The sequence below is a fragment of the Gorilla gorilla genome, chromosome 4 (genome assembly GCF_029281585.2).
Source record: "Gorilla gorilla gorilla isolate KB3781 chromosome 4, NHGRI_mGorGor1-v2.1_pri, whole genome shotgun sequence".
Lineage (NCBI taxonomy): Eukaryota > Metazoa > Chordata > Mammalia > Primates > Hominidae > Gorilla > Gorilla gorilla.
In genome coordinates, this window is record NC_073228.2 from 184,079,800 (window position 1) to 184,101,058 (window position 21,259).

The 21,259-nt window shown below is 50.7% G+C and overlaps 1 protein-coding gene across 3 annotated transcripts in view; it reads right to left on the minus strand.

Moving 5' to 3' along the window:
- Positions 1-5,058: 5,058 nt before the first annotated feature.
- The window catches only part of RASGEF1C (RasGEF domain family member 1C), a 113,170-nt gene continuing 96,969 nt past the window's right edge, over positions 5,059-21,259 (minus strand). Inside the window, exons 12-14 of one of the 3 annotated variants that reach the window (XM_004043143.5) lie at positions 19,572-19,695; positions 10,616-10,688; positions 5,059-10,070 (exon numbers count right to left, since the gene is read on the minus strand). In XM_004043143.5, the coding sequence (XP_004043191.3) occupies positions 10,046-10,070; positions 10,616-10,688; positions 19,572-19,695 (222 nt within the window). In that variant the 3' untranslated portion in view covers positions 5,059-10,045. Of the gene's footprint in view, positions 10,071-10,615; positions 10,689-18,260; positions 18,511-19,571; positions 19,696-21,259 lie in introns of those variants that run through there. The other 2 variants (XM_055386512.2, XM_055386511.2) reach the window with 2 other exon arrangements.

A 21,259-nucleotide genomic window follows, 5' to 3' on the forward strand; every position in this document is an offset into this window, starting at 1 on the left:
GGCCTCAGGTGCAGGCCACGTGTCAGGGAAAAGCATGAGACTTAACTGGGCTATTTTAACGCAGTCTGTTTCACCTGCAAGGTGATGCCTCTGATGTTGCTCCACAGAGGGAGCCTTGGGCATGCTCACAGTCATCCTGGGGTGGTGGTGGCTTTAGCAGGGCTCTCTTTGGCTGTCCCTTTCCCTCATAATTCTGTTAACTGTCTGCCTTTGTTGGTCTCGCACCAGCTGTTAGGCGCCACCAACTGCTGGATGATTGTTCTACTGTTAAGACAAGGTCCTGGGACCAACATTTCTCCACAGTTTGATTCAATTAAATGCAGGTGCCTCTGCAGGGGCAGTGTTCCAGGTCAGTCTTCGAGGTTCATTCTGACCCCAGGAGGGCTCTTTGTGGCTGCTTTCTCCATGGTTCTATCTGGTAAATTGGCTGGCTTATGGTTTAGCTTGTTGCTCTGTTGAAGCTACTAGTTATCTGTTAATCGCTTAACAACACGATCTCTACTGTTTTTGTTTTGTTTTTAGACAGTCCAGCTCTGTCGCCGAGGCTGGAGTGCAGCGGCACAATCTCGGCTCACTGCAACCTCCGTCTCTTGGGTTGAAACGATTCTCCTGCCTCAGCCTCCCAAGTAGCTGGGATTACAGGCGTGTGCCACCACACCAGGCTAATTTTTTATATTTTTGGTAAAGACGGGGTTTCACCATGCTGGCCAGGCTGGCCTCAAAATTCTGAGCTCGGGTGATCCACCTGCCTCAGCCTCTTAAAGTGCTAGGATTACAGGCGTCGGCCTCCACACGTAGCCTCTCTATTGTTTTTTGAGTGCCCTTAGCCTTGAACTTACCTACACTGTGTTCAAATAAAGGCAATTCCTTTGGGGAGAGCTTAGAAGCTGTCTGTCCTGTGCCTTGCCTCTCCTCTCCTGGGCAAAATTTCTCAGTCACTGCTTCACTGTGGGTGGTAGGGACAACGGCCCACTTTCTCAGAGTGACACCCTTGCTTGATGAGTGGACTGGGTGGGGACTGCGGCCTCTGATCTTCCTGGCTTGCCTCTCCCAGCATGGAATTTCCACCCTGAGTGAGCTGGAGCCAGCCTGACTCGGTGTGCTCAGACTGAAGCGCCTAGGGCAGAGTCTCCACTCTGCAATGGAGGGGCTGAGTGGAGGAGGGGGTCCTGACCTCTCAGCTGCACTTGCTCCAGATTTAGCTTCTAACACAGAGCTGGGCTTGCGGGGAGAGATGCTGGCAGCCTGCCCCTCCCGTGGAGATATGGTAGCCTTGCCTGGGAGCTGGGGGACAGAGAGCTTTGTGTTGTTGGCTGCACCCACCTGGCACAGAGCTTTTGTCACTCTGAGCTGAGAGTAAGGATGGAGGAAGTGGTAATAGTTCAAATGTCATAGTGCTCACTGTTCTTACTGAGCTTCAGTAGATTTTTCTTGAATCAATTTTTCTTCATTTGGTCTATTCTTTTAAGACAATTTCCAGGCCGGGCGTGGTGGCTCACGCCTGTAATCCCAGCATTTGGGAGACCGAGGCAGGCGGATCACGAGGTCAGGAGTTCGAGACCAGCCTGACTAACATGGTGAAACCCCGTCTCTACTAAAAATACAAAAAAAAATATAGCCAGGCGTGGTGGCGGGCGCCTGTAATCCCAGCTACTCAGGAGGCTGAGGCAGGAGAATTGCTTGAACCCGGGAGGCGGAGGTTGCAGTGAGCCAGACTGTGACACTGCACTCCAGCCTGGATGACAGAGTGAGACTCTGTCTCAAAAAAAAAAAAAAAAGACAATTTCTGGAGACTTAAAAAAATCCTTTTTACCCCTTGCACTCATTTTGCTAGGAAGGGGGTCCATAGGGTTCCCTCGGCTCCTCTCCTCTGCCTGCCCTTTGTGATTCCTGCTCCTGATGCTTGGCAAACACCCTTCATCCTCACTGCCCTGAGGAGCTCCCCGGCTCTCCCTCCCTGGGCCTGGGCCCCAGGGTGTTTCCTCCTCTGGTAGCTGCGTGTGTCTGAGATGCTATTATTTTGGAGGAACATCACATTTGAGAGAGACCCACCTTTTGCTGTCTGTGTACTCCCCTTCCCTGTTTTCCTGCTCATTTCTTTGGGTGCAGAGCTCTCTTGCTAGGCCATAGGCCCTCTCAGCTTTGGGAGCTCTACCCTACACCCTACAGTGATTTACTGTTCTTTTTGGTTGTAAAATGTTTTTCTGGGGGGACGGAAGACAGGGTCTCATTCTGTCACTCAGGCTGGAGGGCAGTGGCTCAATTATAGCTCACCGCAGCCTTGAATTCCTGGGCTCAAGCTATTCCCCTCCCTCGGCCTCCCAAGTAGCTGGGACTACAGGTGTGCGCTACTACGCCTGGCTCATTTTTAAATTTTTTGTAGAGACAAGGTCTCACTATGTTGCCCAGGCTGGTCTTGAACGCCTGGCCTCAAGTTATCCTCCTGCCTCCCAAAGTGCTGGAACTGCAGGCATGAGTCACCATGCCCAGCTTAAAATCAATTTAAAAAAAATCAAAGTAGTACTTAAAAGTAATTTATAGTGTTAAGAGGCTTTTAACAGAAACTGCCATTCCCACTCCCCCTTCCTTTCATGTTTTCTGTTCCGCAGAGGCGTTTGGGCTTCTCCTGGAGCCCTGTCGTCCCACTGGCTGTCATCTGCTGGGTGCTGATAAGAGGCTGTCTCCCAGGACTTCCTGTTCTCTCCCTGCGTTGGGTCCTGTGACTGCTGACCCACATCATCTTTCTTGGTTTATTTCCTCATTTTGGTGGCATATGTCTTGCTGCGGGAACATAATCCTGATGCTAAGCATTGGCAAGGATTTGTGGGGCCACTTAACCATGCTGGTGGGCTGGTACGTCCATTGTGGGGTGAGGGTGCCTTTCCACGTCAGTACATGAAGCATCCTTATTACAGCTGCAGAGTATTCAATGGGGAGGCACACAGGGATGTATTTTCCTGGCTTCCTATTTATGGACATGGGTTGTTTCCGATCTTTTGCTGTCAAACACTGCTGTGACGAATAGCCATATGCAGACTTCATTTGAAGGCGTGTAAGGGTGAAGGGAAGATCACTTGCTGGAGGTGACATTGCCATGTCACAGCATCCACATATTTGTAATTTGTTGTTGTTGTTGTTTGTTGTTTTGAGACGAAGTCTTGCTCTTGTTTCCCAGGCTGGAATACAGTGGCACGATCTCGGCTCACTGCAACCTCTGCCCCCAGGGTTCAAGTGATTCTCCTGCCTCAGCCTCCCGAATAGCTGGGATTACAGGCATGCGCCACCACACAAGGCTAATTTTTTGTATTTTTTAGTAGAGATGGGGTTTCACCATGTTGGCCAGGCTGGTCTCGAACTCCAGACCTCAGGTGATCCACCCGCCTCGGCCTCCCAAAGTGCTGGGATTACAGACATGAGCCACCACGCCCAGCCTGTAATTTTGATGGCAACCGCCAAATCCACCTCCATGGGAGAGCATCAATTTACATTCCAAACAGCAATGACGAGTGCTGGTTTCCCCAGCTGTGCTTCAAAACATTACTATTAGTTTTCTGTCAATCTAAGAGGTAAAAATGGCAAATCAATGCGGTCGTCTTTCAGAGAACTTGAAAGTTTCTATCACCATGAGCATCTTTTGTTTGTCTGTTTTGTTTTGGTTTTTTTGAGATGGAGTCTCGCTCTGTCACCCAGGCTGGAGTGCAGTGGTGTGATCTCGGCTCACTGCAAGCTCCGCCTCCCGGGTTGACGCCATTCTCCTGCCTCAGCCTCCTGAGTAGCTGGGACTACAGGCGCCCATCACCACGCCCGGCTCATTTGTTTGTATTTTTAGTAGAGACGGGGTTTCACCGTGTTAGCCAGGATGGTCTCGATCTCCTGACCTCGTGATCCGCCCACCTAGGCCTCCCAAAGTGCTGAGATGACAGGCGTGAGCCACCGCGCCCGGCCACCATGAGCATCTTTTTACATGTTCGAGCTATGCACATTTCCTCTTCTGTGAACCGTTTCTTACCCATTTTTCCATTGGATAGTTGGTCTTTCCATCTGCTTTGGAATCATCTTCAGGCAGACTTTCATCCCCAACATTTCACTGAAATTCCTTCTTTTGAGGTCACTATTGATGTCCACATTGTCCAACCCCCAGGCCAGCTCCTGGTTCATATTGGATGTTCTCAGCAGCGTGTGACGCAGCTGGGTGGCTGCTGCTTCTCGAGTCTTTCTTTAACAGCTTCTGTCTCTTCTGTGGTTTCCTTCTTAACTTCCAGAAACTCTCAATGCCCTTGATGGATTTTCCTTATTTCTGCAACCTCTAAACATCTGAATTTCCAGGGCTCAGTTACCTTCTCTCTGAGTGTTGCCCCATAGACCCTTTATCCAGGTCTTCAGTAGCCTCCTGGCAGGTTTCCTGCAAAGTGTCTCGATGTGTAAGATCAAACGATCAACTGTAAAGACGTGTTCGAGATGAAGAGGTTGTCTATGTGAGTGCTAACGGCTCTTGATTTAAACCAAACTGTGCTCTAAATTGCTGTGTTTCATTTATGTTTCTTTTCTTTCTTTTTTTTTTGAGACAGGGTCTGACTCTTCTACACAGGCTGGAATGCAGTGACGCAGTCACAGCTCACTGCAGCCTCGACCTCCTGGGCTCAAGCAGTCCTCCCACCTCAGCTTCCCGAGTGACTGGGAGCACAGGTATGTACCATTACCACCGCGCCTGGCTAATTTTTAAATTTTCTGTAGAGATGGGGTCTATGTTGCCCAGGTTGGCTCGAACATCTGGGCTCAAGTGATTCACCCACCTTGGCCCCCCAAAGTGCTGGGATTACAGGCGTGAGCTACCATACCTGGCCTTCGTTTATATTTTAATACAGAAGGGTAAATCATTATTTAAATAGTGGGGTGCAACTGTCCACAAAAGCAATAGGAGTAATTCATTGAGAAGCTTTCTGCCCCCTATGAGGCACCAGTCTTCCTTCCTTCCTTCCCTCCCTTCCTGTCTTCCTTCCTTCTTTCCTTCCTTCCCTCCCTCCCTCCCTCCCTCCCTTTTTTTTTTTGAGACAGCATCTTGCTCTGTCTCCAGGCTGGAGTGCAGTGGCACAATCTTGGCTCACTGCAAACTCCGCCTCCCAGGTTCCAGTGATTCTCCCACCTCCGCCTTCTGAGTAGCTGTGATTACAGGCACGCGCCACTACACCCAGCTAATTTTTTGTATTTTTTAGTAGAGACGAGTTTTCACCATGTTGGCCAGGCTGGTCTTGAACTCCTGACCTCAAGTGATCCACCCACCTTGGCCTCCCCAAGTGCTGGGATTACAGCTGTGAGCCACCGCGCCCAGTGGGTGCACTAGTCTTATTGTCCCACCAGCCCCTCGCTGTCAGCCCATCCTGCATAGGGCCAGGAGCACACACCCATCTCCCACTGAGGCTGCAAGAAAGGGTTCGGGCTCCTGCTGGTTGAGGGCCTTCCACTGGGCTCTCCAGGTGCTGGGCTGGGCTGAGGAGCAAACCCACGTGCTGGTACAGGAGCAGGACGATGGAGGCCGCCCGTGACATCTCCGTTATGCAAATACTGTGCTGGTCTCAGGTTTTTTCGCTGAGTTTAGGTTGGAAAAGTGGAAGTGTTGGGTCAAAAGTGATCAGAGATCTTTTTAAAACTGACCATGTTACTGCCACCCTCAGAACTCTGCACTGGCTCCCCTAGAGCCTTTGGAGTAAACGTCAAGCTCCTTGGTCTGTCCTGTGGGGTTCTTTACCCTTGGCCTCTGCCCCGACATGTGGGATTTCCGTCTCCTCCTTGCTGAACTGCTGTCAGCTTGCCCACTTGGTAAAGGTCTGTTGGTCTGTAGTGGGGGTAGCTTATGCCTTAGATCCCTTCATTCCACTTAAACTTCCCATCTCTTCGGTCCTACCTGGAGGCGCAGGGTGGGATGCTAAAGAGGACGGTGTCAGGCACCCCGCCCAGCCACAGGCAAGGGCCCCACTGTGGTTGAGGAGCCTCTCGTCAGGCCTTTCGAGGTTTTCCTATTGGATCCATCTCCTGGCCTATGGCCCCAGGACCCCAGGACCCCAACCTGAGTCCTGGGGAGTGAAAATGGTGCCTTTTCACTGAAGACTCTGTGCAGTGGGCCATGAGCCACATGGCCTGGATGCCTGGGGATGGAGGGTGGCGTGATAGGGAGTGAGGCCTGCTTTTCTCTATGGCTGGGTATGAGGCATGGCTTCACCCAGCAGGGCCTGCAGAGGGCCGGGGCAGGTGCAAGAGGGGAGCTGGGCTGTGGCAGATTTTGTCTTGAGCATGAATGAGACAGTGCAGGGTCCTCCTGAAACACCAGGGGACACAGGGGGCTCAGGGACCTGCAAAAGAGGAGGAGGCAGGAGCAGAGGAAAGATGCATGTCACCTTGAGTGTGACTATGGGAAGCCCAGGTGGCCAGCAGAAACCCCTCTGCCCCACACCATGGTTAGGAGCAGAGCTGTGGAGGTGACAGACCCTGCAGGCCCCGCCTCTCCATGCTGTTGTCCATGAGCAGTGGCTTAGCCTTTCTGAGCCTCTGTTCCCCACTTGCCAAGGGGGATGGTGACAGCACCTAGCTGGCGGGGTTTGTTAGGCTGTAGGTGAAGTGCTGGCCTGAGACTCGGTGTCAGGGGGAAGCGTTTGAGTTTCCAGGTGTGAAGTATGAGCTTCCAGCTGAGGCATATCCCAAATGGGGCTCTTGACTGAGATCCCAGCTGCTCACCTCCTTGACCCATGGGTGGGTGAGTCAGTGGTCGGGAGCTAGAAACGGGGGAGGGCATAGCTCGGAGGGTGCTGTGGGTACATGGGGCACTTCCACGGGGTGAGGGGGTTGCCCCTCTTGGAGAACCGCTCAGGAGACCTGCAGGGTTGGGAGATGCAGAGGCTTGAGGTCTGACGCCTGCCTGAGGGATGTGAAGGATGAGGGGCCATGTCAGCATTTGTTTATCTGTCCCTGAGTTGTTAGGGAAGAGACTGCTAACAGTCCCTGGGGCAGCCCTACTCACACCTCTGAGGTTATCTGGGGTTCTGCTCTGGGGGCTGCATGGACTTTTTGAAGGACTGGATGCGGCTGGGTTCCCAGGCTAAGTTGCTGGCCACGATGGAGATGCCTGCTGTGGTCTAATGCTGGTGACCCCCAAATTCCCATGTTGAAGCGGAATCCCCAGTGTGAGGGTATTAAGAGGTGGGGTCTTTTGGGGAGTGGGTAAGTCATGGGGGTGGTGCCCTTGTGAATGGGCTTAGCGCCCTCATAAGAGGGGCTGGAGGCAGCTGCAACCCCCTTCCGTGTGAGGGCACGCAGGCGGCACTACCTGTGAGGGGCCGGACACTGAATCAGCCGGTGCCTTCATCTTGGACTTCCCAGCCCCCAGAACTGTGAGCAACGCATTCCCGTTGTGTATGAATTACCAGCCTCTGGTATTATTACAGCAGCCAGAACCAAGACACCATTTCCCAAGGAATTGCTTGGGGTGGGCGGCAGTGCCCAGTGATGCAGTGATGGGGGGCAGGGATTTCAGAGAACCCAGGGGTCCCCCATGTGAGAATAAATCAATTTGGAACCCCAGCCAGGCCCAGGGCCTCTGAGGCAAGCCCCAGTCAGGGAAGAATCTTCCGGTCTGCAGCCTCCACGCCACCCCGGCTCCCTCCCTGGAGAAGAAGCCCAGGCGGTGAAGGAGAGCCCATGGCCAGGCCTCGCCTCGTGCCTGCGGTTCGACTGAGTGGCGTTAGGGGTTCGCATCACCTGGTGCCACGCCGAGCTCACAGGCATTAGTCCGGGGCACCACCTGCGCTGCTGACACCTGCCCCACAGGCACAGGCCCTGCCCTGTGGAGCCCCGGGGGCCGTCCCATCTGGCTGGCCATGACGCTGGAGCCAGGACTACAGGAGGACAAAGACGCCTCTGCAGGGAAGGGCCATGAGCCAAGGAGCAGACCGTGTGGCTGTGAGCAAGGCCTCCCTGGGCTCCGAGGCTGCACCTGGAGAAGCCACACCGTGTCTGGGTGGGTTCTCTGAGGGAGCTCACGCCCTCTGGCCGCACCAGGGCCTGGCACACAGCAGCTGCTCAGAGGGGTGCAGAGCCAGGTTGAAGGCCCCCTGGAGGATCCTGAGGCACAAATGTGCTCAGCCTGAGCCCCCAGCCCTGCCTTCTCCACGGGGCTGGCTGTGGGCTGCCTCCTTCCCTCCTGCCCCAGAGCCTCCCCTGCTGGGGTGAGCCTCGGGGCACCCAGCTTCACCTGGCCATCCTCCTGATACCCATCCTGCGCTGGGCCACTGGGGGGCTGCTGCCAGGAACGGCTTCTGGGAGATGGGCCCTGCACCTGAGGCTGCAGCTGTGACTGGATCGACAAGGTTGGGAACAGCATGTCAGGCAGTGGGAACAGCATACTGGTGTGGCCAGGAGGCAGGGACGATCCCAGCTGACCTCTGGAGGGGGCTTTTCTCATGTTGCCCAAGGGGTGCCAGGGACTGAGGGTGCCAGGTAGGGGTGAGGGTGAGACAATGGCTCTAACCAGCTCCTGGAACCCCCCAAACTCCTGGGGTTTGGCCCCCAGGGCTCTGCCCAGGCCCTGCGGGAGCCCTGCCCCCACCTCTCCACACTGCTTGCCGTCCCTGGGGTCTCAGATGGAAGAGGTGGGCTGGAGTGGTGCAGGGCAGATTCTGCTTGGCCCCGATGTGCAGGCCCCGTGCCTCTGCCGGGCCCTTCTGGGGCCTTGCTGTGGTCCTGGCTCACCAAGCAGAATCCCTGAGTTGGCTGAGGCACCGGCTGCTGGTGGCCCTGTCTCTGCCCGTTCCCCAGACAGGACCCAAGTCTAGGACAGCCAAGTCTGATACTGAGTGGGACTCCACCACTGAGGGGCCTGACATGGCCTAGAGCGGGCCAGGGTGGGTCAGTGCACCCCAGCGCTCCCTCCTCAACCCATCCGCCACCCAGCAGGCCCTGACCAGCAAAGGGGGTGCAAATTGCACTCCCTGACTTCCTGGCTAGATGACCTTGTCACGTGTCAGGTGGGGTCTCAGCTGCTCCCCGGCCCACTGCTTGCTGGCTCAGTTTGTGAGGGGCTGGAAACAGACAGGGTGGGGCTGTGGGAGGGGCCTGCTGGTGGGCCAAGGGAGTTTTGTTGGCTTCCTCATGCCCTGCTCTAGACAAGGGGCACCAGGCAAGGCTGTGGGTATCGCTCACCAAAGGTTAACTGAGCATCCACCACGCACCAGGCTCTGTGAGCACGACACGGGGTCTCTGGATGGGAAACAGTTACCCAGTCCCATGCCTGAACTGTGGCTACAACAGTCCCCGGGCTGAGTTGAAAACCTGCCATGGGGTGGACATGGGGTGGACATGGATAGGCGTACGGGTGTGTTTATAGCGACTAGAGTTTACAAGGGGGCTGGGTGGCGGGACTGCCGTGTACACTGTAACTCCATGTGTCCAGTTTGTCCTGCTGACGCGTTCCACAGCTGTCACCAGAAAGCCATCTCCTGGGGCCAGCAGCATCCAGGAAGGGGGTACCTGGGGCTGCAGAGACAAGCTCGTCGGCAGGGCAGGGTGAGGGACCATGGGCGGAATGGCAGTGGCTGCCGGTGGGCTCGGGGCTGGCGCAGGCATCTCACGTCGCACCGTGATGCCTGCTGTGGCTCCAGAAGTTCCCAAGCCACCTGGTGACAGACTGTGGGTGGTGGCCAAAGTGGCACATGTCACCAAGCAAGGTCTCGAGCTTGCAGGGGTCCCACCCTCTGGGGCAGTGTTGTGTCCTTGCCGAGAATGGACAGACTGACCAGGCCCCACGGTCCTGAAGGCAGGATGTCCCCAAGGCATGTGCCGCCCGCACGTCTGGAGGCCCTGGGTCCTGCCAGGGCCAAAGTCCCATAAAAGGTCTCCTGTGCCCGTATGGCCACTGTGGAGGGGGGCAGCAGGCCACAGGGTCAGCATTTGCAAAATAGTGAGGCATTCCCCGGCCTCTGCCCGCTGGGCCACTGAGGCAGGGCTGTGGACGGCTTCTGCGGGCTCCATCTCTTCCTCGTCCCTCAGCTCAGCGCTTTCATGTCTTCCCCAAAATAGAAGATCTGCAGATTTAAGCATGTCGGGAGCGGTGAGAGCCTGGAGCTCCCCACCCCAGTTAGACTGCTCTCCAGCACAGCCACTTTCTCAGTGCGCTGAGGAGAGCCGGCCTCCTGCCCCAGAGGGGTGTTCTGCAAATCCCTGGGGCTCAGCCCTCGAAGTCCATTGCTATGGATCATTTCCGACTGCCACTTGGACGTGTTAACACGCCGAGCAAGAAGGAGGTGGGGTGTGTGTCCCACTGTCTGGCATACAAATATAGACTGGAAGTCCCTGTCCCTGGGACATGCATCTTGACTGCACACAGAGGCAGCCACCAGCCGTGGGGGAGTCACAGGCTCAGCCTCCTCTCCTCATCCCTATGACTGTGGCTTGATCCCCATTGTGAGCTGCTGAGGCTCCCAGGAGGCTGGTGAGCCGGGTATCTCTGAAGCCCCTTGGCCCTGTCCTGGTCCCAAGCAGTCCCCGGGTCCCACCTCGGCGCGAAGACTCACCTTAGAGCTTTCCATCCCAAGCAGCCCCCAGGCCCCACCTTGGCGGGAAGACTCACCTTAGAGCTTTCCATCTTTCTTTTTCTGTTTGGTTCTCTGGGCTCTCACTTTCATAAGAAGCCAAATAAAGACCTAGACAGAAAATGAAGTGAAATTTCACAATTATGGTTGATGGTAATAACCTGTTCTACATCTGGTATATCTGCGTGGGTCTCTTTCTGGGTTCTCTATTCTGTCCCATTGATCCATGTGCCCATCCCTCCCCTAATACTGTGCTGTCTTAACGACCGTAGCTCTATAACATTTGCGTGAGGGCTTTTGCTTTTGTGTGAAACTCACTTCAAATGATGTATAAATACATGAGTCTTTATTTCTCTGGTATAACTAACTGCCCAAGAATGCAATGGCTGGGCCATATCATAGTGGCATATTTGGAATAAGAAACTCTTGATCTAGCCCTGTATTCTGAGGATTATCTCTTGCTTTTCCCTGCTAAAAGCTGTATAGGTTTACATTTTACATTTTAGTCTGTGATCCATGCTGAGCTAATTATTTGTATAAGGTGTGAGGCTTGGGCTGGGGTTCATGTTTTGGTCTGTGGATGTCCGGATGCTCCGGCACTGTTTGTTGGAGGGCTAGCTTTCCTCCATTGAGTTTTGTTTTGTTTTGTTTTGTTTTTGTCAAAAATCACCTGGTATACTTGCGTGGGTCTCTTTCTGGGTTCTCTATTCTGTCCCATTGATTCATGCGTCCATCCCTCCCCTAATACTGTGCTGTCTTAACGACCGTACCGCTATCATATCAGCCTTAACATCAAGCAGACTCATTGCTCCCACGAATCCTTTTCCAGATTGTTTTAGCAATTCTAGTTCCTTTGACTTCCCATACAAATTTTAGGAGAATCTCGTCTCTATCTTACAAAGAGTCTTGCTGGGATTTGGGTAGGAATTGCATTAAACCTGTACTTAAATTCTGGGAGGAGAATTAATACCTTTGCTATGCAGTCTTTGTATTCGTGAACATCCTATGTCTCCATTTATCTACATCTTTCTTGATTTCTTTCATCAGCATTAACTTTTTTTTGAGATGGAGTCTCGCTCTGTCACCCAGGCTGGAGTGCAGTGGCACGATCTCGGCTCACTGCAAGCTCCGCCTCCCGGGTTCACACCATTCTCCTGCCTCAGCCTCCCCAGTAGCTGGGACTACAGGCGCCCGCCACCATGCCCGGCTAATTTTTTGTATTTTTAGTAGAGACGGGGTTTCACCGTGTTAGCCAGGATGGTCTCGATCTCCTGACCTTGTGATCCGCCTGCCTCGGCCTCCCAAAGTGCTGGGATTACAGGCGTGAGCCACCGCGCCCGGCACATCAGCATTAACTTTTAGCCTACACGTCCTGTGCGTGTTCTGTTCCATTTCCACCTACATATTTCATGTGAGTGACTGTAAATGGTATTATAATTTTAGTTTCAGCGTGCACGTTTATTGCTCATACGTAGAAACATGGTTGATTTTTGCATGTGTGTCTTGTATCCTGCAACCTTGCTGAACTCCCTTATTAGTTCTAGGGGTTTTTGTAGATTCTTTGGGATTTTTTTTCTCATCATCTGCAGATAGGGACAGTGTTAATTTTTCTTTCTGATTTGTGTGTTACTTCCTGTTCTTGCCTTATCGCACTAACTAGATCTTCCATTACCATGATGACTAAGAGTGGGGAAGAGTGCACATCCTTTCCTCGTTATTGGTCTTACGAGGAAAGCATTACATCTTCTGCTGTTAAATATAATGTTTGCAGAAGCGTTTCTGTGGATGCAACTTGTCATGCTGATAAATTCCCTTCTATTACTAGTTTCTGAGAGTTTTTACCATAAATGCGTGTAGAAATTTGTCAAATGCCTTTTCTGCATTGATTAATATAATCATGTGTCTTTTCTTCTTTAGCTGTTTAGTATAGTGAATTACACTGATTGAATTTCAAATATTGAACAGCTTTGCATCCTTGGAATGAACCCACTTAGTCATGACGTATAATTATTTTTACATATTGCTGAACTCTATTTCCTTATTTTGTTAAGGATTCTTGTGTCTATATTCATGAGGGATATTGGCCTGTATTTTCTTTTTTTGGTACCGTCTTTGGTTTTAGTATCAGGGTAATACTGGTGCCAGGGTTTGAATGTTTGTGCCCCTGAAAAATTCGTGTTGAAACATAATCCCGAACGCAACAGTGTTAACTAACAGGTGGGGTCTGGAGGAGGCGATTAGGCCATGAGGTTCCACCCTCATGGATGGGATTAGTGCCCTTATGAAAGGCCTGGAGGGAGCCAGTCTGGCCCCTTTTTGCCCATCTGCCATATGAGGACACAGCATTTGCCCCTTCTGCCATGTGAGGACACAGCAAGAAGGCTCCACCTTGGAAGCAGAGAGCAGCCCTCACCAGACATAGAATCTGCCTTGATCTTGGATTTCTGGCCTCTGAAACTGTATATATATATATATATATATATATATATATATATTTTAACTCAGTTGTAAGAAAAGGTCTGTTGTTTATGAATTACCCAGTCTAAGGTATTTTGTTATGGCAGCTCAAACTGACTAAGACAACTGGCTTCATAAAATGAATCAGGAGGCTCCCTCCTCTGCCACTTTCTGGAAGAGATTGTGGAGAATTGGTGTTAATTCTTTAAGCATTTGGTAGAAGTCTCCAGTGTAACCATTTGAGCCTGTAGACTTCATTTTTGGGAGTTTTAAAATTATAAATTCAATTTATTTAATAGTTATAGGGCTATTCAAATTATCTATTTTATGTCAAGTTGTGGTAATTTGTGCTTTTTAAGGAATTAGTCCATTTCATTTAAATTGTTAAATTCATGTGTGTGGAGTTGTTTGTCATATTCCCTTATTATCTTTTCAATGTCTGTAGCCGTTAGTGATATCCTGTTTTACTCCTGGTACAGTAGTCCCCTATTATCTGTGGGGGATACATTCTAAGTCCCCTGGTGGCTGCCTGAAACTGCAGATAGTATGGAATCCTATATATACTTGCCTTGGATCCCTTTTCCATCTTAACTAAGCACTCATCAGGCACTTTTGCAGTTTGAGATGCAACAGCAAAACTAGCAAGAATTTATTTTTCTTTCTTCAGAATTTCATGGATAAGTTTGTTCTTACTGTAGATCTTAGTAATCTCAGCATACAATTTTTTCCCTTAATTTGAGAACTTTCACCTCATCATTTAACGGAAGCACTTTACAGCTTCTCTTTGCCATATCTGAACTGCCTGCATCACTGCTCAGGTACTTTGCCAGGCGCGGTGGCTCACGCCTGTCATCCCAGCACTTTGGGAGGCGGAGGCGGGCGGATCACGAGGTCAGGAGATCAAGACCATCCTGGCTAACACGGTGAAACCCCGTCTCTACTAAAAATACAAAAAATTAGCCAAGTGTGGTGGCAGGCACCTGTAGTCCCAGCTACTCTGGAGGCTGAGGCAGGAGAATAGTGTGAACCCGGGAGGCGGAGGTTGCAGTGAGCCGAGACTGCGCCACTGCACTCCACCCTGGGTGACAGAGCAAGACTCCGTCTCAAAAAAAAAAAAAAAGAAGTAAAATAGGCTGGGCGCGGTGGCTCACACCTGTAATCCCAGCACTTTGGGAGGCTGAGGCTGGTGGATCACTTGAGGTCAGGAGTTCGAGACCAGCCTGGCCAACATGGTGAAACCCCGTCTCTACTAAAAATACAAAAGTTAGCTGGGCGTGGTGGCTCATGCCTGTAATCCCAGTTACTTGGGTGGCTGAGGGGGGAGAATCACTTGAACCTGGGAGGCAGAGGCTGCAGTGAGCCGAGATTGCGCCACTGCACTCCAGCCTGGGTGACAGAGCAAGACTCTGTCTCAAAAAAAAAAAAAAAAAAAGAAGTAAAATAAGGGTCACCTTGTCAAGAGGTTCTTTGCTAGATGGCGGCAATTTTATTGTTCTTTTCAAAGAACCAGCCCTTTGATTAACTTTATTGTTTTTCTGCTTATGGGTTCATTGATTTCTGCTCTTATTTCCATCCTGCTGCTGGCTTTGAGTTTATTTTGCTCCTCTTTTTCTAGATTCTTGATGTAGGAACTTAGATTATTGATTTGACACTTCCCCTTTTTTCTAATGTATGCATTTGGTGCTATAAGATTTCCTCTCAGTCCTGCTTTAGCTGTCCTACAAATTTGATTGTATTTTCAGTCAGTTCAATTATTTTTTTAATTTTCCATGAGCCTCTTTGACCCATGGATTATTTACAAGTGTGTCATTTAATTTCTAAATGCTTCAAGAGTGTTCTGTTGTCTGATGCTACCGATTATAATTTAATCCCACTGTGGTTGAAGAACATAGTGTGTTATGATTTCAGTTACTTTCAATTTGTTTCAGCTTGTTTTATGGCTCAGGAGATGGTATATTTTGGTCTATTCTGGGGGCAATTTTAAAAAATGTGTGTTCTACTGCACTTGTATGGAGTGTTCTGTAAATGTTGATTAGATTCCTGTTGTTTGATGATATTGTTGAGTTCTTTGTCTTTGCTGATTTTCTGTCTAGTTGTTCTATCAATTGTTCAGAGAAGGGTGTTGACATCTTCAGTTGCAATTGTAGATTAGTTATTTCTCCTTTCAGTTTGATCAGCTTTTGCTTAATGAATTTTGTAGCTCTGATGTTTGGTGGATACATAGTTAGGATTGCTATATCTTGGGAGACTGACCCTATTATTACTATATAATGTCCTTCTTTGTTTCTGGTAATTTTCTTTCTTCTAAGGTGTGCTTTATCTGAAATTAATATTGCTACTCTTGCTTTCCTCTAATTAATATTAGCATGCTATATCTTTTCTTCTTTTTTTACTTATCGAAATGTCTCTATCATTATAGTGAAGTGAGTTTCTTGTAGATAGCCTATAGTTGGATCATTTTAAAAAATCGACTTTGTCAATTTCTTTTACTTGGTGTATTTAGACCATTTACATTTAATGTAATTATTAGTATGTTAGGACTTAAGTCTGCCTTTTTGTCTATTTTTTTGTTTTCTTTTTGTTCTGTGTTTTGTTCTCTGTTTTATTTTTCTTGTCTTCCTGTGGTTTACCTGAACAGCTTTTAGAATTCTATTTTGATTTATCTATAGTTAATTCCTGAAGGATGTTTTCACTGTATATAGGATTCTGGCTTGACAGTTCTTTTTTTTTGGCAATTGAAAAATGTGCCACTGCCTTCTGGCCTCTTGGTTTCTGATGAGAAATTTGACATGATTCAGAGTGTTTTCCCCCTATGGGTAAAGTGTCATTTCTCTCTCAGTGTTTTTAATATTTAAAAAAAATATTTATTTTTTAATTTTTTTTTTCTTTGAGACAGAGTCTTGCTCTGTCACCCAGGCTGGAGTGCAGTGGCACAATCTTGGCTCACTGCAATCTTTGCCTTCCAGGTTAAAGCAATTCTTGTGCCTCAGCCACCCAAGTAGCTGGGATTATAGGCATGTGCCACCACAGCTGGCTAAATTTTGTATTTGTAGTAGAGACGAGGTTTCGCCATGTTGGTCAGGCTGGTCTCGAATTCCTGGCCTCAACCAATCCACCTGCCTCGGCCTCCCAAAGTGCTGAGATTACAGGTATGAGCCACTGCACTTGGCTTCAAGATTTGTTTCTTTTCCTTCAGTTTTCAGAAGTTTGACTACAATGGGGCTTGGTAGGGCTTTCTTTAGTTTTTCCTTTTGGGGATCATTCAGCTTCTTGAATCTGTAGGTTTATGTTTTTTCCAACTCTGGGAACTTTCTAGCCATTATTTCTTTGAGTACTCTTTCAGTCCTGCCCTCTTTTTCCTCTCCTCCACAGACTGTGATGACATGAGTGTGGGATCTTTGGTTATAATCCCACGGGTCCCTGAAAATATGTTTCAGTCTATTTTCTTTCTTTCTTTCTTTCTTTTTTGAGACAGAGTCTCACTCCATGGCCCAGGCTGGAGTGCAGTGGTGCGATCTCGGCTCACTGTAACCTCCACCTCCTGGGTTCAAGTGATTGTCTTCCCTCAGCCTCCCAAGTAGTTGGGACTACAGGTGCCCGACACCACGCCTGGCTAATTTTTTGTATTTTTAGTAGAGATGGGGTTTCACCGTGTTAGCCAGGATGGTCTCGATCTCCTGACCTCATGATCTGCCCGCCTCAGCCTCCCAAAGTGCTGGGATTACAAGCACGAGCCACCGCGCCCGGCCGTTTCAGTCTATTTTCTCCCTGTTGTTCAGATTGTATAATTTCTATTGTTCCATCTTCCAGTTCATAGATTTTTTTCCTCTGCCTTCTTTATTCTGCTGTTAAGCCCATTCACTCAGTTTTCCATCTCAGTTATTGTATTTTTCAGTTCTAAAACTCCCATTGGCTCTTCCTTATTATATCTTCTGTTTCTTTGCTGAGACTTTCTATATTTTCATTTGCTTCAAGGAGATTCAAGTCTGACTAATTGCCAGGTGGGCCCTGCCAGGGAAGCCTGGAGCTGAGGTCAGGGCCAGGTTTTTGTCAGGGGCTGTAAGTGACCCAGTTGGGGCTCAGTACATCCTAGGTCTCTTACCTTACTTCCCTCCACTTTTTTGGGGTTGTGGGAGGGACAGAAGGAAGAGACAGTAAAAATGGAAGATGCCCCTCTCTAACGGGGCTCCAGGAGGGCCACAGTTTTGTCTGTGTTAACTGCTAGATTGTTGCCTGGCACACAGCAGTCTCTGAAGACATATGGTTGACTAAAGGAGTAAATAAAATGCCCCCCTCTTTTCTCCCTCTCTGCCCTGAGACTCCTCTATGCCTCTCCTCATGTGTCTTTGACTCATCTTAATGCCCAAGTTCCATGAAGAGGTCACTGGCTAATGACAACAATCATCATAATAATTAGGGTAGTAGGGCCGGGCGTGGTGGCTCACGCCTGTAATCCCAGCACTTTGGGAGGCTGAGGCGGGTGGATCATGAGGTCAGGAGATTGAGACCATCCTGGCTAACATGGTGAAACCACGTCTCTACTAAAAATACAAAAAAAATTAGCCGGGCGTGGTGGCGGGCGCCTGTAGTCCCAGCTACTCGGGAGGCTGAGGCAGGAGAATGGTGTGAACCTGGGAGGCAGAGCTTGCAGTGAGCCGAGATCGCGCCACTGCACTCCAGCCTGGGCGACAGAGCGAGACTCCGTCTCAAAAAATAATAATAATAATAATAATTAGGTTGAATAATGGTCCCAGAGGTATCCAGGTTCTAATCCCAGGACCTTTGAATGTTACCTTCTATGGCAAAAAGGAACCTTACAGACATGATTAAATGAAGGATCTGGAAATGTGGAGAATATCTTGGATTATATGTAGGGGCCCTAAATGCAATCACAGGTGTCCTTATAAGAGGACAGCAAAGGGAGATTTGACTAAGGTGGAGAGAAGATGATGTGATGATGGAAGGAGAGATTGGAGTGATGCACTTTGAAGATGAAGGAAGGGGCCACAGCCAAGGAATACAGGTGGCCATTAGAAGTTGAAAAGGCCAGGAAATAGATTCTCCTCTCAGGGCCTCCAGAAGAAACCAGCCCGGCTGACACCTTGATTTTAGCCCAGAGAAACTCATTTCAGCCCTCTGGTCTCCAGAAGTGTATAAGGATAAATCTGTGTTGTTTTGAGCCACCAAGCTTGTGGTGATTTGTGACAGCACCAACAGGAAACTCACGCACTAGTGTGGATTGAGTGTAATTGTGTGGACTTCGCCTGGGCAGCTCCAGGCATTCTCCCCGGGGCCCTGGGGAGCAGGTTCTCACATCACCCCGCTTTCCAGATACCGCAGGAGAGCCTTAGAGATGACGAGGCCTGCTCATCGCACAGCTCGCTGGGGTGGGAGCGGCTCAGACAGGTTGATTCACCAGCTGCTCGGCTTCTTAGTGGCATTGTGGGAAGGTGGCTACAGATACGGGTGAAAGCCCCTCCAAAAAATAAACAATAAAATGGCAAAGTTGAAAGTATTCAAAAGCAGAATCATTAAAAGATCCTTCTCCCTTTTTTTTTTTTTTTTGCAGAAAGTAAAAGTGCCCACTGAGCCTAAGTGTGGGTCCCTCTGTGACATGCTTGCTGTGATGAGAAGCCAGGTCTTCTGCGTCCTGAGCAGGCCCTCTCAGGGTGATGTGGGGCCCCGGACCTGCCCCCTTAGCACCCTTGCAAGCAAACTTACATCTGACAAATGATCATATGGAAATGCTTATTTAGTGGAGAGGACAGAAATGAATGGCACTGCAGCAGAGGCCTCACCTTGCGCCTGTGTCTGTTACACCTGCACACACGTACACACCTACACAGTCAGTGCTGTGCTTGGCACTCCCCACTTAAGCTCTGGGAGGGTGATTTTTTTTTTTCTTTTTTTGAGATGAAGTCTTGCTCTGTCACCCAGGATGGAGTGCAGTGGTGCGATCTCGGCTCACTGCAACCTCTGCCTCCCCCCGGGTTCAAGCGATTCTGCTGCCTCAGCCTCCTGAGTAGCTGGGATTACAGGTAGGCACCACAATGCCCGGCTAATTTTTGTACTTTTAGTAGAGATGGGGTTTCAACATGTTGGTTAGGCTGGTCTCAAACTCCTGATCTTCTGATCTGCCTGCCTCTGCCTCCCAAAGTGCCGGGATTATAGGCATGAGTCACTGTGCCTGGCCGAGGGTGATTCTCATCATCACCCCCACTTTACTGAGGAAAGTGAGTCAGACAGGTAGATGGCTCTGATTTAGAATTCTAAAGGTGTCCAAACTGTGTCCGGGGAGGAGCCTGGCCCCGGGGGTCCTTGAGGCCCCAGCCTGGACCTCCTCAGGCCCATCCTGTGCTCCTGGAGTGGCAATGGGCCAGCCAGGGGGATGGAGCCCTCCTTGTTCCCTCCCGGAGCCAGCCCAGGTGGGCAGGGTGCATCCCTAACCTACTCAGAGCAGGGGTCCTGAAGGGTGACTGAGAGGCTACCCCAGGGTCCCGTGGCCCAGTAGGCAGGAGGGCTGCAGGGCTACCTTACCATCCTCACTGAAGATGGGGGCGGTGTACAGGTAGTGGGTGATGCTGGGGTCTTGCTCGAAGGGACACTCCACTTGTTTCCAGGTGATGAACTCCCCCACCTGCTTGGCCAGCTCCAGGAATTTCTGCCAGGGTCACAGAGACACAGAATGGAGGCACTCCAGTGCCTGGAGGTCCCCATGAGGGGGAGGGGCTGGTCCTGGCAGAGACCTTCTCAACACCCAGTGGCTTTAGGGCTCTGAGGAGGAGCAGGGGGCAATAAATGAGGGTGAGAGCAGTCCCGGCCTGCAGCCTGCGTGGAGCAAGAGTGGGCATGGTTTTATGTCATTGTATTTACTTTGTTGTTATCCTCTATGTATGGCAAGTGATACATGTTTGTTGATTTATGTAATTATGCAAATATATTTAAATAGGTATATTTAGGTAAGACTTAAGTAATTCATTTAAGTGTGATTTTATTTAAGTAAAATGTAAACACATGTATTTAATTTTTAAAAGAGGTGCCAACTTTAAATAAAGAGCAGTGCACAGTTGTTGTGAATGGCAGGGAGCCCCGCACCACGACACCCTCTGATCTGCCCTGGAAGCCAGGTCCAGTCCCTTCTGCTTGCTCCCCAAAGCTGGGACCACACAAGCACCTTGCAGTCTTACCTGTCCCTGGCCTCAGCTCTGAGGATCAATTCAGGAAGGGCTAAGGCAGGGGTTCCCACGCCTGGCTCTGGGCTGGTGTCACCTGTGGAGGAGGATCCCAGTTCCCTGGGCCCCTGCAGTGTCTTGCCTAAGTCCCATCTTGTCCACATCACCTCCAGCCTGGGCTAACCTAACAGGTGAGGCAGCCTGGGACCCTCTAACAAGGCCTATGGGTAGCATGTGACGGTCTGCTGGGGTGTCTGTGAGGAGGGCAGCTCCAGGCCCAAGCGTCTGGCCATGTGCTGTGGTTCCCAGCTGCAGGGGACACTCACAGCCCATGGAGGCCATGCTGCACCTCTACCCCCAGCCCCTCTCTGGGCTATAGATGAAGACCCATCTTACACAGGGAGAGACTGAGGCTCAGACAGAGCAGTGACTGGTGACTGGCCCAGGATTTACGGCTCCTTGGAGTTGGAAGCTGGGTGGGGCCTCGCACCCACTGTGTCACCCACTGCTAAGGCCAACGCTAGGGTGGGGCTGGCTCTCAGTGGGAGAAGAGCCCCCTCCTTCCTACAGACTGGGGGTCCAGCTGCTGCATGGCATGCTCTGTCTGACTCAGTGTCTGCCTAGCTCACAGCTACGCCGAGACACGTGTGCTGGGTGGGCCCTTTTGGAGGTCAGGATACGGAGTGGGTCAGTGACTCGGGTGCAGTGACTGAGGATGGATGGAGGGACCGAGGATGGACGGAGTCCCCGAGGATGGATGGAGGGACCGGGGATGGACGGAGGGACCGGGGATGGACGGAGGGACCGGGGATGGACGGAGGGACCGGGGACGGACGGAGGGATCCGGGATGGACGGAGGGACCGGGGATGGACGGAGGGACCGGGGACGGACGGAGGGACCGGGGATGGACGGAGGGATCCTGGCTGGACGGAGGGACCGGGGATGGACGGAGGGACCGGGGATGGACGGAGGGACCGAGGATGGATGGAGGGATCAAGGATGGATGGAGGGATGCCCAGTCTGCTGTGCTTTGGGAGGCCTGACAGGTGGGC